Genomic DNA, 17920 nt, shown 5'->3' on the forward strand with positions numbered 1-17920 from the left:
ATAAACAATGTCTTGATAGTGCTCGCAAATGGCCATTTTTTCCCCCAAGAGGCATCACAGCTACCCTGTGTACTGATTCTTGTCTGAGACAGACCAGATCTCGAGTAACATCTTATCGGCTTCCTTTAGCACATGACGTGTGCTATTTGCTTCTAGTTTCTTTCCAAACAAAAACACTCTCATTTTAATTCAGATTTTGTGTAACACTTCTGTTTAATCGCATCTGAAACTCTCACGCATAACAAATGCAGCAGGCAAGTGTTTAATTGCACAGCTATTCCCATCATTAAAAGCATAATGGTGTACAAAGTGCTGGCAGAAGTCAGAGTTGAATTTGAGGTGGCAGTGCCACCTGGTACTCATGCCAGTACTTATGCAACAAGTCCAAGCCCTTTAAAATGGTTTTGCAATGTTAACTACCAACAATCGTTTCTATTGTTATAAACTCTGTTAAATCTGATCCTCCAGTAAATCCATTGTTTTCTTAACTATTCCTGACCCCAAGACTTGGGAAAACATTGATAATCACAGTTCCTAGAGATTTTTACCCATGCTTTACCATGGTACAAATATGGCTGTTCTAACAGGGAACGTTCTCAGAACTTTGGCTAATGTTCTGACAAGATTCTCTCAAAGCTATGAACATTCTACTTGTAATGTTAATAGAATATTTGTTTGAAGTTGTCTGGTCTTTAATGTTCTCAAAACTTTAGTACATTTTTTTTTAATTGTTTCACAAGGACATTCAAAAGTGATCCTGTGATGTTTGCAAAATTATAAAATTGACCATTCCATTTATGTTCCAGGATTGTTTTTGAAACTGCTAAAAATGTGACATTGTAAATGTTCAGAGAACATTCATAAATATACCTTAATAAGAATGTTAGGAAAATGTTCTTAGAACATATTTTTGTTAGCTGAGATGATACTTTGATATGGTGCATGGTACAAAATGATTTTTTTGCTAATAAATTTTTATGTACTAAATTATTATTTTTTTAAATTATTTTACCAAAGTGTTACATGCTGCATGTCCTTCAAATAGTTGATTCAAATTTGAAAAATTCAAATTTGGCTTAACAAAACAAACCAGATACTTTTAGATTGAGCTAAATTCATTAACATTCTCACAATTTCCATGGTTCTTTTTTATTTTTATTCATCTACAGATAAAAAGTTTTGATAAAATGCAAACTTTTAAATTCTTTCAGTTACAGTAAGATGTTTTTTTTTTATTATTATTATCTTTTTCTACTTAACCACATGCAAACTCCCAGGTGGTTTTCCCATGGAAGTGCTTTGAAAGCCTTACTGTTCCTCCCTGAAGTGATATGAATGTACTTCATGAGAATATAATCTGCAACATCTGATATATGACTCAGTCCCAGACCAGACAAGTTACTCCCTACATGCATCAACATGCCTCATTTGTTGTTTAGCCACAATTTCTTAACTTTGCATTTCAATCTCCAACTAACTTTTATTTATATTTAGTGGCATGTTTGTGAATTTAACTTTTTGTAATTATTTATTAATTATAATTATTATTAATTAAGATTGTTTTTAATTTTTTGGAATAGTGGTTTTTGAATCAAAGTTCCTTTTTTTTTTTTTTTTATTCCCAGGTTTTCCTTTAGAATTTTTCTGGGTGTTTCTCGCTCTGATCACTACAGGTCTTGAGTTAAGTTGAGAGGTCATGTTGTTTGTGGGTAGAGGTCAACCCCGCCCTCTCGGCTCCACAGGAAGTAAGAGGCAGGCAGGAATGTTGGCTTCAGTCGATCACCACTGACTCTCAAGAACGCACATTCATCAGCGCATACTCTCGTAAGATGAGGGCGGTAGATGGAGCTGTCAGAACAGAGTGCAGCGTACGTGAAGTTGGATTATCATGTGGCGTTCAGGAAATCGTGTTTGTGTTTAGTGTGGTAGCAGTGTGTGGGTATGAATATTAAGAAAGGCCATTAAAAACACATTTGAGGTAGAAGTATGGAACTGAAAGCATGATTTTCAAGAAGCCGGGATTGTTTATGGATTTCATTGGACATATTTTGTAACAACTCTCTCATCTTCAGGTGCGGGTATTTATTTATTTGCATTTTTTGTGTACTGTTTTATATTAACTGCACAGTTAGATCACTTTAAGAAATTACTTTTAAATATTTGTATGAACATTTTCCAACAAATAACTATTTAAAAGACTTTATTCATTTTTTTATATATATTTTATCTAAATATATACAGTATATATATTAGTTTTTTTAAATTAAATTTATTATAATTCATTTTATTGATACTAATGTGAAAATGCTGGTTAAAGTAATCAAACCTCAAGTGTCAAGCTTTGCTAATCAATCCTCAAGCATCTCGATCCCTGCATTATATCTAGTAACAGTTCAGGGTTGCTTTGGTGCTCCTGAAATGCTGTTTACTCTGCTTTATGTTGCCATGTGTCTGCAAGTGCAGATCTGAGAGGCAGCAGAGCTGTTTAGCACTCACGGAAGCGTTACAGTAGAATCCTGTTATTGCATTACCATTTTACTGTACTTCAGCATGTCCTTAAGCCTTCCAATGTATCCCTTCTCCCCTCTCCCACCAACAGCACTTGCATAACAGCTCTTTAATCGTTGCTCTGCTTAATATGGAGAGATGAAAAAGAGTCTTATTTACTTTGGAGACCCCTATGTTCTTTGCTGTGTGTGTGTGTGTGTGTGTGCCTACCACGTTCTTCACAGAATCACATTCCAGACACCCAGAATGTTGTGTAATATGGAATGTAGGGGCCGACTGGGTGGGCATCGTGTCTCACCGGGAGTTCAATTCCCAAAGAATGTGGTGCGGTGTCTGACGTTAATATACTTTGTGTGAATGGCTGGTGTTAATATAATTTTTACAGGGTTTTTTTTTTGGTTGGCTTCTACAGAGAATCATTATTTTTAGACCTTGGGATTTTATAAGCCAGAGTTTTTTCCCCCATTTCTTTTCATTTAGTTGTGCTCAAGGTGTTTTTTTTTGTGTTTTTTTCCTAAGCACATCTAAAAAAAAAAATAAAAAATTATAATCTGTAAGTGTGGTGAAAATGTATTCCATTTTTCTGTTCTTATTGCATTTTGCAGTTTAAATTAGACTTGGAATCCCTGATTTTCAGTGTGGTTTCAGACTATACCCACCGTATCATCAACTACGGTATATCATGAATGATAAGTGAAAACACTAAATCTTGAGGTTTTGTATTTGAATAGAAGCTTCTAAGGGAAGTCATACAGCATTACAACACAGAGTGCTCATTGTGTGTGGTCTTATAACGAGGAACAATCTATGTAGAGGGAATCCCACCTGTTAGTCTAACTATAATAGCTATTTACTATATCTGCCAGCTGCGTTTCTACAGTAACCTATACAGTGTACAAGTAGCTATACAACAGTAAGTGTCGTTTTACTAATGTAATGTTTAAAGCAGCATGCAAATTTTATTTTATTTTATTATCTTTGGCCTTTTCCCTAATTATTTTAGTTAAGTTTAGTTTTGCCTTTTTTCCTATTTATTTTCTTCTTGCGTTTAGTGAAGTAAAATGATTGTGTGAAGAAGAGGGAATGGGGTCGAGAAATGCCATTCTCTGACTTTGCATTTTAACGCCACATTGCAAGTGGAGTTCAATAAGCTGATCAATAAGCTTCCCGTTGATGTATGGTTTGTTAGGATAGGACCATATTTGGCCGAGATACAGCTATTTGAAAGTCTGGAATCTGAGGGTGCAAAAAAATCTAAATATTGAGAAAATCTTTGCCTTTGAAGCAATGTTTTTGGCAATGCAAATTACTAATCAAAAATTAAGTTTGGATATATTTATGGTAGGAAATTTACAAAAGTTCTTCATGGAACATGATCTTTACTTAATGTTTAATGATTTTTGGCATAAAAGAAAATGAATATAATATAAATAATATAATAAAACAATATTTTTGACCCATACAATGTATTGTTGGCTATTGCTACAAATATACATGTGCTACTTATGACTAGTTTTGTGGTCCAGGGTCACATGTGTATCTATTTAAAAATGTTAAAGGGGACCTAACACACACAGTTTCACCCACTCTCATGTTAATCTTGAGTACCTATAGAGTAGTACTGCATCCTTCATATCTCCAAAAAGTCTTTGGTTTTATCATATTAATAAAAGAAAAATACAGCTTTATGATACTCTCCGGAAAAAGCCGAGCTCCTGGATGCGTGCCGTTTAGGCGGAGCTAAAGAGTGACGAGCACTTGCGCCGATCGCCAACATTTGATGCTGTTTCACTTACCGTCTGCAGTTCTGAATCATGACTGGGACCTTTTATAGCTGGGGCCGCCTCTTCTTTCAGTATTAAACGATGTACAAATCCAGCATCGAACTGGGCCTTGTTTATAAAACGTTCGTCAACAAAACACTTGAGAAACTCCATTGCTACCCTGGAAACACAAACTGTATCCACTGTTCATGTAATGGTGGGTTCTTTTGGGAAGCTGAACAAGGTTATCTTTCCCTCACAAACAAAAACACAGAGACATTTTTCCCGATCGAGTCCCGTGCAGTGCTGCCAAATGAAACGCATTGATGGGCACGCTCTGGTCGATGCGTGCACGGGCGCGTTCTTCCGGGAGAAATGCCCATATAAAGAGTTCCACCATCGTTTACGTCAGCAAGAACCACGATCGAAAAAAAACTCTCCGAAACGTGTACGAACCCGGAAGTGAGATTTTTGGCACAGAAATACTCTGTCCAAATTGTTTTTTGAAACTTTTCCATGCTTAGCATGAGAATCCAACTCTTTAACAGTATAAACAACTCTGAATGCCTGAAACAGCATTGTACCCCCCCCTTTAACGCATGTCCACCTTGAGTGAGTATTTGCCTTCATCTTGTGTGGAACTCCACCTCATATTTCCATTTCTATTTTCAATAGAGTTTTTTGTGTTGCTACTCAAACGCTCCATCACTTTGCACTGTACTTCTTTCATTAGGCTGTGATATCTTTTGGTGGACTTTTCCAGTCTGGTCGTAGTTTCTTTCCCAGTGGAGCCTTACTGCCTAGACCAGGAACACTGCCACAAGTGTGTGGATATGTGCTCCTCCGGCTCAGTTTCAGAGGACGCTTTCATTCCCACAGAATCTCAGGATTCCATAATTGGTCAAGCAGATTATAACCTTTCTCTCCTGTTCTTCTCCTCTAGTTTTGGGAAAAGGTCTGCTGGGAGTTTACGGCGTGGATGCGAGTGCATCGTTCTAGAGCCATCCGAGATGATTGTGGTGAGTAATCATGGACCTGATAATCATCTTCACTTCATACTCTTACTAATCATACTATGTAATTGCTGTTTTGTGCTGTAGTTTAAGTCCTTTTCCCCAGTGGTTCCCACAGTGTGCTATGTTTTACCCCCCAGGGTTACACACAAGGTCAGATTTGACATTACATGGGCTAACAATTTCAGCTCTTCCCAATGCACTGACTAAAAACCCTTTTCCGAAGAAAATGTGATGGTTCGATAGGAAACGGTGGTGGACTGTTCAACAACTGACTGTTACTTTGCACATAAGCTGACTAGTTTATCTAGGTGGTCTTATTTTTTGATGGTCTATTTCTTTGAGATAGAAGCACTCTAAAATGTTGCTAATTTGACCGCAAAGACATGTCTTATATACTGTAAATGCCTAAATGCACCTGAAATCAGCCTGACTATGTATGGGCTTTGTGAATATTTTAACATGCTAATTACTTAAATTCAGTGCCTTTTTGCCATTGTGAACTATAAATATTTTAATATTTAATGAATACAGCAATCAATATTTGTGGGATTTTTTTTTGAGACTGATGGGGAAGTGGCTGTCTGAACACAAGATACAAGCTTATACTGTAGACATTTTAGTAACCGCTATATTGAATTTGTTTATATTTATATTAGGAGAGCAATTTAGTTGTGTGCTTTCTAGTTTTGTTTAGCATCAGGTGAGCCAGACTAAAGTTGCATTTGGGAACCACTGCTATAATGATAAATGGCATTTAAATGTTTCTGTACTCCTCCACAGCTGTCTCTTTCTCAGTTTGAATTTGGCATCTTTGTTTACATTATACCACAAGCTAATTTCATTGTGGATTTGTTCCTCTTAAATTACTCAGCCCACTGCGGTTAATGTTCAACATGGCCTAAATTCAGTGCTCTCGCCTTGCCAAAAAACCTAAGACGATTATATTTAGGAACCCAAGCACTTCTGTGCATCCTAATATATTCCATATTCAGTTCATGATGTATGTTCATGAGTAAAGAAAGACCCTCTCTATCTACATTTGCAGCCTCGGATTTGGTTAAGCTCTCTGGGTGGCATGAAAATATGCCTACATGTGACATAATGGGTTCCTATATGTTTTTGCATGTTGAGTACACTACTGTTCAAATGTTGGTGGTCAGTAAGGTATTAAAAAAAAAACACTTATTGAGCAAGAACACATTTATATGATCAATAGTGACAGTAAAGACATTTAAAATGTTGCAAAATATTTCTATTTAAAAAAATGTGTTCTATTAATCAAAGATATAAATTAAAGTTGCACAAAAATAATAAGCAGCATAACTCTTTTCAGCATTCATAATAATAAGAAATGTTTCTTGAGAATTTTGGAATGTTTTTTTTTTTTTAATCTAGCTTTGCCATCACAGGAATTAATTCTGTTCTGCATTTTAAAATATTAAAAAATATATTTAAATATTTAAATAAATAATGTTGAGCAACGGTATTAATGTTTTAACTATTTTAAACTAATGTTTACAATATAGTTAAAATGCAAGGTACAGCAATTGAATAATCAAATGTAAAACAGCATTGTATAGTTGACTGTATAAATTAAAGATTAATCTTTATTAAAGTTACAAAAGCGATTCAATCAAGAGCAGTGAGTGATTGCTTTGTTTTTGTTATTTGATTAATATTAAGAAAGTGCTGTCACTTTAAGAGAATGCACTGATCCACTGCACTGATACTGTACGTTCAGCCGGCTATGTCTGCTATAGGATACTTACCAAGACGGGAATTTTGACAGAATTTTTGTGTGAATTTGTCCATTCAAACACAATACTTCAGAGAGAGAGCTTCATATTTGCGCGTTTCTTATGAGCGCACGCACAAATCTTCTCACTGCGCGCGCGAGCTCGTGTCCTCTGGGTCATAAATGCTGTTGTTATAAACTGGCAAAGCTTACATGAGTTTAGTTTAAACACCGATATCAACGCGTGCTGTTCAGGTCTCACCTGTGCGCGTGCGCTATCAGCACCCGGGTGATGACGGAATAAATGCTCATATTCCAGCATAAGGCACTCGCATTGAACAAGAGTGAATGGTTTGTGCACTTTTTTTGTCATCGCTGTTATTGTAATGTACTGGGAAGCCAGAATGCGCATCCATTAACAGAAACATGCATTAGCCGAACCCTTTGTTTTACGTGTTATTTATAACAAACCATATTACACATGCGTTGTCAGATTTAAGTTGAATCGCGGTCCTAGCGCGTGCCGAACCGTGTGTGGAGAGCCGTTTGGTTCGATTTTTTTCCGCGAACCGTGCCATCCCTACTACTGCTTCAATATGAGTACATTAACACATGAACATAATCTCTTGAACTGTTCTGAGAGTCAATTCATGAGCATTTTACCATTTATTTTGAGAAAAAATTATGGTCATAGGCTATATAAACAGAGAAACAAAGTTTAGTTTAACTTGAAGAAACTGTGACAGAAATATGACAATGTAATGATAGTACTACCACTATTAATACAATTATTATTAAAAAATATATTTTTAAAGGAATATTAACCAAATATTTGGAATATATATATATATATTTTTAATGAAATTAACTCTTTAGAGATGCCTTTGATTATTAAATATAATGAAACCATTCAAATGGAAAGCAGAAAATTTATGGAAAACACAGAATTTGGTCAAAATAAAATTAAATTTGAGGGAGGAAAAAAACATTTCATAGGGCCTTAAAAATGTATTTTTTGTTAAACTTGTAATAAACTGTTGTTAAATTGTGTACATTTTATTATTTCAATTAATTAGGTTTTTGATTAATACAATTTTATTTAACCATTAAAATAGAGTCTAGAAAAAAATTAAATGGAAAAAAATTCAGAAAAAGTGAATTTGGATTTTGGGAAAAAACAATTTCATAGGGCCCTATAAGTCGTTTAAAAGCATCTGCCAAACACATAATCGTAATCTCCTGTTTGGGCGATGGCCACTGTCCTCGGCAGTTGATGGTGCCCTTGTTGGGTAGCTCATCTGTTATTACTGGCCGATGCTGCCCTGTAATTACGGGCCGAGGCAGGATATATATATATATATATAGATACTGCACTCTCACTCGCTCACACCGCCCAATATATTCCCACTGCTTCGCTCGCCGGCAGTTGCCATAGCAGCGGTTGGTACGGTAGCGAGAGATTTGATGTGTAATCCCAAAGGCAGAGTGGGTGTGAAATGTGAGGCTGCAGCAAAATAAGGCTGAGGGATAATCATGTCACTTTTTATGGCGTAATGTCACAATGGCCAGCTCTTTTTATATGCAACTTATACCCATCATGTGTATGATGATGCCACCCTCATTCACAGCCGATCAAAGACCTGCCATGGACAGTTTGCACGTTTTAATTTCATTTTTAGGTGGCACAGTGACAGAATACCCAGCAAAGATAAAGAATAAATATTGATCCGGAACACGCATGGTTTGGTTTTTGCACATGTCTGCAATTTGAACTCTTAATTTCTAGGATAAAGCGGCATAACATGCACGACTCGGCTCTGAAAGCCCCATGCAAGTTGCTCCTCTGAAACTACATTTCCCCTTTTCTACCTTTCCTTTCAGTCTGTTGTGCGCCTCTCTTTGACGTAGGTATTTGAGGCTCAGCCCACACACACACACACTCACACACACAGACAGGCTCGCACACCCACTTCTATTTTTACTGAGCACCAGTAAGAGGGGAGGGAGGGGGTGAGGGGTGAGGAGAGAGAGAGAGAGCGAGGGAGTCTCACTCAAATCGCTCCTCCGTTTGCAGGTGGACTATATGGATGAGAATGAGGAGTATTTCCAGCGGCAGGCATCGCACCGACAGTCCCGCCGAAGGTTTCGCAAGATCAACCAGAAGGGCGAGCGACAGACCATCATCGACACCGTAGACCCCTATCCTGCCGGCAAGCCGCCCGTTGCACGGGGATACCATACGGTTAGTCATATGCTTTAACTCTACCTGTACAGTTTCTCTTTTGCCCCTGTCGGCATTCCTGGTCCTCACCTGTCCGGCTTTGCTTTCCAGTTTGTTTACATGCTGGTAAATGTGTCATTGCAAGTGCTTGTTTTTTTTGTTTGCAATGTTATTTAAGCATATAATGGATGGTATGATAAAATCTGATATTGAAATATCAGTGATTTTAGATTGTGGTATCATAGTATAGTTATGTGTACAGGATTTTCAGTTATGAATAGTTTATGTATTAAATGATCATAGTTATGCTTATTTTTTTGGATAATTCAATGAATTCAACAAGCAATTTATTTGATCAAAAGTGACAAAAAGGCATTTATAATTTTACAAAAGATTTATTTATTTTTAAATAAATGCTGTTGTTTTGAACTGTCTATTTATCAAAGAAGTCGGGGGAAGTCGTGGCCTAATGGTTAGAGAGTCGGACTCGTAATCGAAAGGTTGCGGGTTCGAGTACCCGGCCGGCAGGGATTGTAGGGGGGGTGAATGTACAGCGCTCTCTCGACTGAGGTGCCCTTGAGCAAGGCACCGAACCCCCAACTGCTCCCCGGGCGCTGCAGCATGGCTGCCCACTGCTCCGGGTGTGTGTTCACGGTGTGTGTGTGTGTGTGTGTGCATTTGTTCACTACTCACTGCTGTGTGTGTGCACTTGGATGGGTTAAACGCAGAGCACCAATTTCGAGTATGGGTCACCATACTTGACAATACGTCACGACTTTACTACTTTTACTTTAGAATCCAAAAACAATCACCATATTTTTCTTCAAAAAATCTTAAACTGTTTTCAGCATTAATAATAAGAAATGTTTTTTGAGCACCAGATCAGCATTTTAGAATAATTCCTGAATGATCATGTGGCACTGATAATTCAGTTTTGCAATAGATATTTGTAATATCTATACTAATAATTCTGCAACTTTTTTTGATAGCCCAATGAATTACTATATGTATAATCAAAGCTTTATTGGTATAAAATTATCTTTATTTGGATGCAAACCAGAAATAAGAGTGTTATCTGTGCACAAACAGCTTCACATTTTATAACGCATAACTCAATATTATTTAACTTACTATAGTCAGTCTTAATTCTAATTCTGCACTTTCTATGCATAACGTTGGATAGTAATATATTCAATGTATTTGACTGCTGCCATGAAACATAAAATAAGCTAACATTTCTTCATTATAACAGTGCAGTGCATCAGATGCGCACCAAAATGCTCCTCTCACAAAACATACGCTACAGGAACATTATGTAAAGCTTTAGATTACTGGAAGACTACTGGAAGTCTGTTGGTACTCTTTTTTTGTAACATTAACCACTTCTTTTTCCTCGTATTACCAATGTGAAAGGAACAAGATTTCTGTCTCCTTCCTATGAACTTTGCTCTGCTACTATATTTGCATTTGTTCTTCTATTACTGTAAGAATCTGTTCATTTAGCTGCACTGTAAACCCCACTGTTGTCATTAATAAAGATATTAAGTTAATGTAACTTGACATTACTTAAAGTACTAAGTTTTGGCATCAAAACTTAAACAGGTGTATTTAACTTACTCATTTGGCAGCAAAAACGTTTTAATTAATATTTTAAGTTCTCTGAACTCAACATTTTAATTCATTTAAATGTTTCACCATGTCTCTGTTTAAAATGATTGGTCGCGCTTGAAATTCTGCTTTGACAACCGCGCTGATTGGTCGATATAAGTTATATGACACAAGGCGGGAATATTTTTATTTTTTTTTGTCGTGCTGAATTTTGCTGAAGCAGCAGCAGGACAGAGGCACTAGCAGAAACCATCTGACAGAAGAAAGACAAAAGTTAAATTAGTAAGTAGAGATTTAAACGCTCATATACATTTTTCTTTATTGATTTACACCTTATTCTAATGTTACGTTTTTCGTTTCACTCCAGTAGCAGCACAAGTACGCTGGCGGTAAAGCAGGTGGGAAGAGAGTCGTCCTGAAAGATTCATTAGAGTGACGTTACACAGGTAGGTTAATGATAAATATTTAAGTGTAAAATTCGCTTGGTTGCCGTTTTATTTTTGGAGAATTTTGTAGTTATAAACACGCATGAGTTACTAACTTTCTGTAAGAACATTTTAATTTCCCGTTTAATTTTTTTGGTTTCTTCCCCCAGCTGCACTTGCTGCAGGCGATTATGAAGCAGGTGGGGACACGCATGGAGTCGTGATAAAGGCCCATGGATTACGCTGGTAAGTTAATGTTTAACACGCCTGTACATTTTGGTTTATTGTCTGTAAAAGGTTTTATTTTGTAGTTATAAACACGCCTGAGTTTCTAATTTTCTGTAAGAACATTTGAATTTCCCGCCTAACCGTTTTCTTCTCCCAGCGGCACTTGCAGGCAGGCGGTCGTGAAGCAGGCGTGACAGGGATGGAGTAGTTATGAAGGCCCATGGATTACGTTACACTGGTAAATTAACGTTTAACACGTCTGCACGTTTTGGTTTATTGTCTGTAAAATGTTTTATTTTATACGGATGGACAAGGTATAACGTTAAATGCGTTTAGGTTAATATGAACATGAGCTTGCAACCATGTGAATTAACTTTAATTTGATAATGTTTATTCATCTTCACTAGATGTCCGATGATCGCAGCTCGAATCTTGACGTTCCAGTGGGGATTGTAATAGTTGAAGATGGGACTACTCTTCAGCCTCTCTCCTCATTTGGGATAGTAATTGAGGGAAAAGTGGTGATGGACAATCTACATGACCTTCCTGAATCAATGTGCCTTCTGTTTGGACTAATTTATTTTTGGTTTGAGATTTTCCAGTTCCTTGTGCGTTATAAATACCATGGTATTAATCTGGACCTACCACAGTGTTTTGTACGGTAGGTTTGTCGTCATTCCACAGAATCGTGCAACAAATTTGAGTGTCCTGTCATTGAATGTGAACAAACTACATTCTCTGCAAGTAAAAGGTTAGAGAACAAGGAAAAAAGTCAAGTTTCCACTTTGCTGGTAATTTAAGTTGCACTTAAATTACCCAAAGTCACTGAAGTACACATTTGAATTTATTCAATGCATTCTCCTTTCCATGGGGCAGAAAGACCTGCAGCCTAAAATACAATCCTTGGCTAACCAGCTGTTCCATTAAAATGGATAAACAAGATCAGCACATGCATTTTCTTAAAAACAAAAAAAAACACTTAAGATACAGCATGGAGGGGTCCCTTTCTGTTTTGTGCTTGTTCTTGTCAGCTGAGATTTAAAAAAAAAAAAAAAAAAGACCTTTTACATTGGAAATTAAAAACATTTTAATGTTAACAGTCAGTAAGACTTTTACCAGCAAAGTGGAAACTTGTCTTTTTTCCTTGTTCTCTAACCTTTTACTTGCAGACAATGTAGTTTGTTCACATTCAATGACAGGACACTCAAATTTGTTGCACGATTCTGTGGAATGACGACAAACCTACCGTACAAAACACTGTGGTAGGTCCAGATTAATACCATGGTATTTATAACGCACAAGGAACTGGAAAATCTCAAACCAAAAATGAGTTTACAGTTTTGTCTCTTCTGAAAATGTGACAAAATGTCTAGATAAAAATAAGCTTACCATTTGGTTGTTAATGTGTCTTTTAAAATGTGATAAATAATAGGTTTACATCTAAAAACAGTTTACCGTTCAAAAAAATAGCTTATGTTCATGTCTTTTAAAAATGTGAGCTTACTGTTTAAAAATTAGCTATTTCGTTGTTTGTGCATCTTTTAAAAATGTGAGCTTGCAGTTAAAAATACCTTTTCTGTTAAAATTGAGTTCAGGTCTTCTAAAAATGTGAGCTTATGATTTTGTTCATGTCTTAAAATTGACTGAATGTGATCTTACAGATGAAAATAGGAGTTTGCTGTTAAAATGAGCTCATGATTTTGTTCATGTCTTTTAAAAATGTGGGCTTACTGTTATAAGAAATGAAATGTAAATGCAGTATAAGCCTAATAAAGTGGTTGATTTGGGGAAAAAAACAACTTGTTTTAATGATTTATAAATTATTTAATACAAGTAAAGAATATATAAGCTGAAAATTTGGAAAGTTTTGTCTATTAGCCCTTTTAAGTTATCTGTACTTAAACATTTAAGTTAATTCAGTGAAGAGACCACATTTGGTTAACTCAATAAATCGAGTTGTCAATTTTCCATTACTCAAACGAACTGAGGGAATCACTTTCCTCAAATCATTTGAGTACTCTCAACTTATTAGGGTTTACAGTGTGGTGCAGCCCCATCTTCATTCTTTTGTTTTACCTTTTGCCTTAAAGGAATATTCTGGGTTAAAAACAGCTTAAGCACCACTGACAACATCTTAAGACTTTATCAGTTTGTAAAAACTAACAGAAAAAAGTATTTACAGTATAGGAAGCTAGCAAGTATGCAGCACTGCAGATAATTTTGCAGTTATTTCACATGTTTTTCGCGGACTATGTGGTAGGGAAGCATGCATTTCGGATGTAGCCAATGACTGTTTGCAGACTAGTTTTCAGAAGCTACATCAGATCACAAAAGTTGTGGACTAGAAAGGTTATAATGTTCTCTTTTGTTGGAAAACAGGTTTAAAAACGTGAATACAAGAGAATTTTAGCTTTAGGCATTTTAATTTAAGCATGTTTAGCTGAGCTAGTTAATGGAAGGCTACCTGCTGCTGTCAGAGCAAGTGTACTGCATTCACACTAGGGATGTTCATTTCGGTTATTTTTCCTAACCGACTACCGACGCTCGTTAACTGATTATTAACCATTAACCTACAAGATTATTTTAAATTAGAAAGAATAAGTGTCTGTGCCCCGTTAAAAATACCAACATTTGTTTTCCGGGGATTGCAAAAAGCAACAAACAGAACATGAAAAACACAAAAACAAACACACACTGCTCAGTTTAAATATGTAGTAAAATCTGTGCCGTTAAGCGTTATCACCGTGAAGTTATGCGAGTGAATTAGGCCTATGAGTACATAGGCCTAATAGGCTATTTTGGTATTCAAATACATTATGAATACGGAAACATTTGATTTTGTGTCGAACGAGAAACCCAACGTTGGTTTCAGTTTCGTTTTAGCCTAAATTAATTTGTTTTGGTTTGTCGTTTATATAGCTTCTTATATTTTTAATTCTTGTGCTTTTCTAAATAGCCAACTGTTAATTGAAATGATTTGTTGTGAAGTTAGGGGAACTAAAATAGCCTAGACATGTTTACAGTGTTTATTATAATGTTTGTAATTCGCGTCGGCCTATTTCTGAATGAAATAATAAAATGCGACTTATAGGCGACTTATGGTTCTCTCTCTCTCTCTCTCTCTCGCTAAAAAAGTTTTTTTTTTTTTACTTTTTATTTTTATACGCGTAGCTTATTTTAACCATGCAGCAAACTTCTTAAAATATTTTGATAAATTACTGAATAAAGATATAAATAAATAAGTGGCTTTAAACCGTTTAACTGTGATTGTATTAATCGGTCAAAATGATCAGTCGGTTAACGGTTAAAATGAACATCCTTAATTCACGCGCTCCACAGATGCTCTCATTTCCCGAGTTGTGCTTTTAAGCCGGAATGTGAAAACAGCACACTCGCGTTACTACAAAGATTTGTTGGACTTGTATTATTAGAGCATTCCGACTTGAGTTCACATGCATTTTCTCAGTCGGGAAATAATTTTTCACGTGCGGTGCCGGTGATGATGCTTCTTACGTTCGTTTTGGAGAAACAAAGGACAAATATTTAAATCAATCGCTCAGGCATGGCACCGAAATGAAGCACCGGAATCTGTGTTCTGATTCGGTTCTATTACATACCGGTTACAAAGGTACCGGTGCCATATTGGTACCGGGTTTCGGTACCCAACTCTACATAGTAGCCTACATTACCTTATAAAAAGCTAAAACGCTAGTCTGAGTTTTTATAAAGCAAGTTTAGGTTTAAAATGGCTCATTATAAAAAGTTAAAATAGGCAGTGAAAGCTCTCTTCAGTTCATTGCTGCCTCTTTTACACTAATGAAAAAAAATAAAAAATCAAGTTGGCATCAAATAACCCTCATGCTTATCCCTTACTTTTGGACTGTTCTTTCAGTCTCTTAAATGTTATTTTTACCTAGCAGCAACACAGTTTGTTTGTGCCGGTATGTGCAAGATGCTTTACTTGTTAGCATTATAGCTGCTAATTTTCCTTGTTGTGCTGTGGCGGCTGTTATATGGTCTCTCTGTAGGTGTTAGCTGGTCTTCTGCCTATGTGTTTGCAGTCAGTATGTCGTGTTGGCTGAGGATGTGCTGGTGTTTTATGCACTCAGTCCCCACTGTGCTCTGGCCGGGTTGAAGTGAGAATCCACTGCACTGCTACCATCTGTATGTGTGATATACAACATCATTGAGCTCCAGCTGAGTAAAGAGAACAGAGCAGAGAGAAAGGAAGAAAACATTTATGTATTTGTATATTTTCATTTGTTCAGATTAAATAAAAGATTCAGAAATCCAATATTTACGTTAGTTATCAACCATAATGTTTTTTTTTTGTTGTTTTTTTTTCATTGAATAATTGTTAAAATTATTACATTTGTTCCACCTAATCTTGGACATGTGGTTACACCCTTGGCTGCCACCAATTTTTGAGACTTTTTAAAGCTGAAGGTCAAGTTTACCCTCTTAAATATATGCCAATGCTAACACTTATTTTTCTGTTTTTATTGATTTCTGTTATGTTAATACATTAACCTGCATTAAATTAAGTATTAGTATTTTTTTTTGATGATATATAACTAATGCATATTTTATTTACATTTTATTTTATATTTTATTTTTGTTTTTATGTTTATTATTATTTGCTGTTATGTTATTACATTAACCCGCATTAAATCAAGTACTGGCAAAAATCTATTTTTAGTTTAGTTTAGTTTAGTTTAGTGCTGTCAAATGATTAATAGTGATTAATCACATCCAAAATAAAAGTTTTTGTGTACATAGTCTGTGTTTGTGTATATTTATTATGTATTTATAAATGCACACCCATACATGTATATATTTAAGAAAAATTATATATTTATATATTAAGTATATGTATATATAATATAAATTATATGAATATAAATATATGCATGTAAATATTTTCAATATATATACTGTATTTGTATGTATTTATATATACATAATAAATATACACAGTACACATACTTTGTAAAATAAAAGTTTTATTTTGGATGCGATTAGTCGCGATCGATCGTTTTACAGCAGTCTTTTATTTTATTTTGACTCATTACTAACTCATGCATTCTATTTTATATTATATTTTTTATATTCATTATTTATTTTATTTAATTAATTTATAACAAAATGAAACAAGACAAGACCAACAGAATTTTTTTCAGGTTAGTTTTGATGGGTCTTTCCTTCTGCACCTTGCACCTTGAGGTTACAAAAGGTTGTATTTATTCTATTAAATCTCCAGCGGTTTTGACAGCAAGACTCTGCTTTCATAATGTTTTGGGTGTTAATCTTTTGAATTTTTGACACAGATGTTTCGTGGAGGTTCAAAGTTGGACCCTCACGTAGACACATTTTTCTCCCCCAAATCTACTGCAGTTCATTCCCAGCATTCCTCCCATTCCCCCGGGAGAGAAGCCAGTGTTCCCTCAGCTTGTTTGGAAATTCTTGTTTTGTTTAGTACAACAAAATACGTCAAGCATCATTTAGCTAAATAGTTTTTCCCCCGAGATACATTAGAAGGGGACGCCAAACTTATTCCCACCATTGTATCTTCTCAGCTGCACAGTTTTCCCAAACAGCTCTCTTTTTGTTGTTATGGTCTGTGGGAAGCGATTTGGACCATGTTTTTGTTCTCAGATCAGTGGTAGCAGGTTAAGAAAGTTCACAGTAGCTTCTTCAAGAGGGACCGCAGCGCATTGGATGTTAAGCTGACGGGCATTCCAGCTAATCCGTGAGTTTTTGAGAGTGCTTCCACGGTGGGATTTCCATACTCAGACTTAGCCGAAGGTGAAGATTCACTTCACAAACATTACATCATGTATCAGCCTTGAGTATCTTGCATAACCTTATAGAGACTTGCTGACTGGCATTAATTTGATTCAATTTCTGGCACCAGAGTGAAATAATTGTACTCTGCCCTGCCTGCCTCACACAATTGAACTCAATTGAGTCTCTAAGCATTTCTGCCCTAGACGTGATTCAGATCAGTCATACTGTATTTGGAAGCATCTTGTAGAGGCACAATGATTCAGAACAGCTCAAAGACAAATGATGAGGTAGAGTTCATTCATCTCAGTGATGTTAGTGGACGCACAACACTCCTTCAGCATTCATTTAAACAGCATTTTTGGATATTACACAGTCTGTCTCACACCCAAACAGAAAGTTATATATATATACATACTTACTTACTTACTTTTGTCATTTAGCAGACAAAATGTATACATGCTGTGTATGTGTATATATATATATAAAATATATCATTTTATTTATTTTATTATATTATTTTTTGTTTGCTTTTGTTTTATTTAATCTTTTTATTTTAGATCTTTTCATAATTTAGTGTAGTGATAATAGAAAATGATTGCATGAAAAAGGGAATTGGATTGGGTAATTTT

At 35.7% G+C, this 17920-nt stretch overlaps 1 protein-coding gene across 1 annotated transcript in view; it reads left to right on the forward strand.

The window, feature by feature from the left end:
- Positions 1–17920, forward strand: part of LOC306853444 (rap guanine nucleotide exchange factor 2-like) — a 104202-nt gene that overhangs the window by 39488 nt on the left and 46794 nt on the right. The window contains exons 5-6 of the mRNA XM_079390864.1: positions 5215–5290; positions 9097–9264. Coding sequence (XP_079246990.1) covers positions 5215–5290; positions 9097–9264 — 244 coding nt within the window. The remainder of the gene's footprint in view (positions 1–5214; positions 5291–9096; positions 9265–17920) is intronic.

Source organism: Barbus barbus (genome assembly GCF_936440315.1).
Source record: "Barbus barbus genome assembly, chromosome: 33".
Lineage (NCBI taxonomy): Eukaryota > Metazoa > Chordata > Actinopteri > Cypriniformes > Cyprinidae > Barbus > Barbus barbus.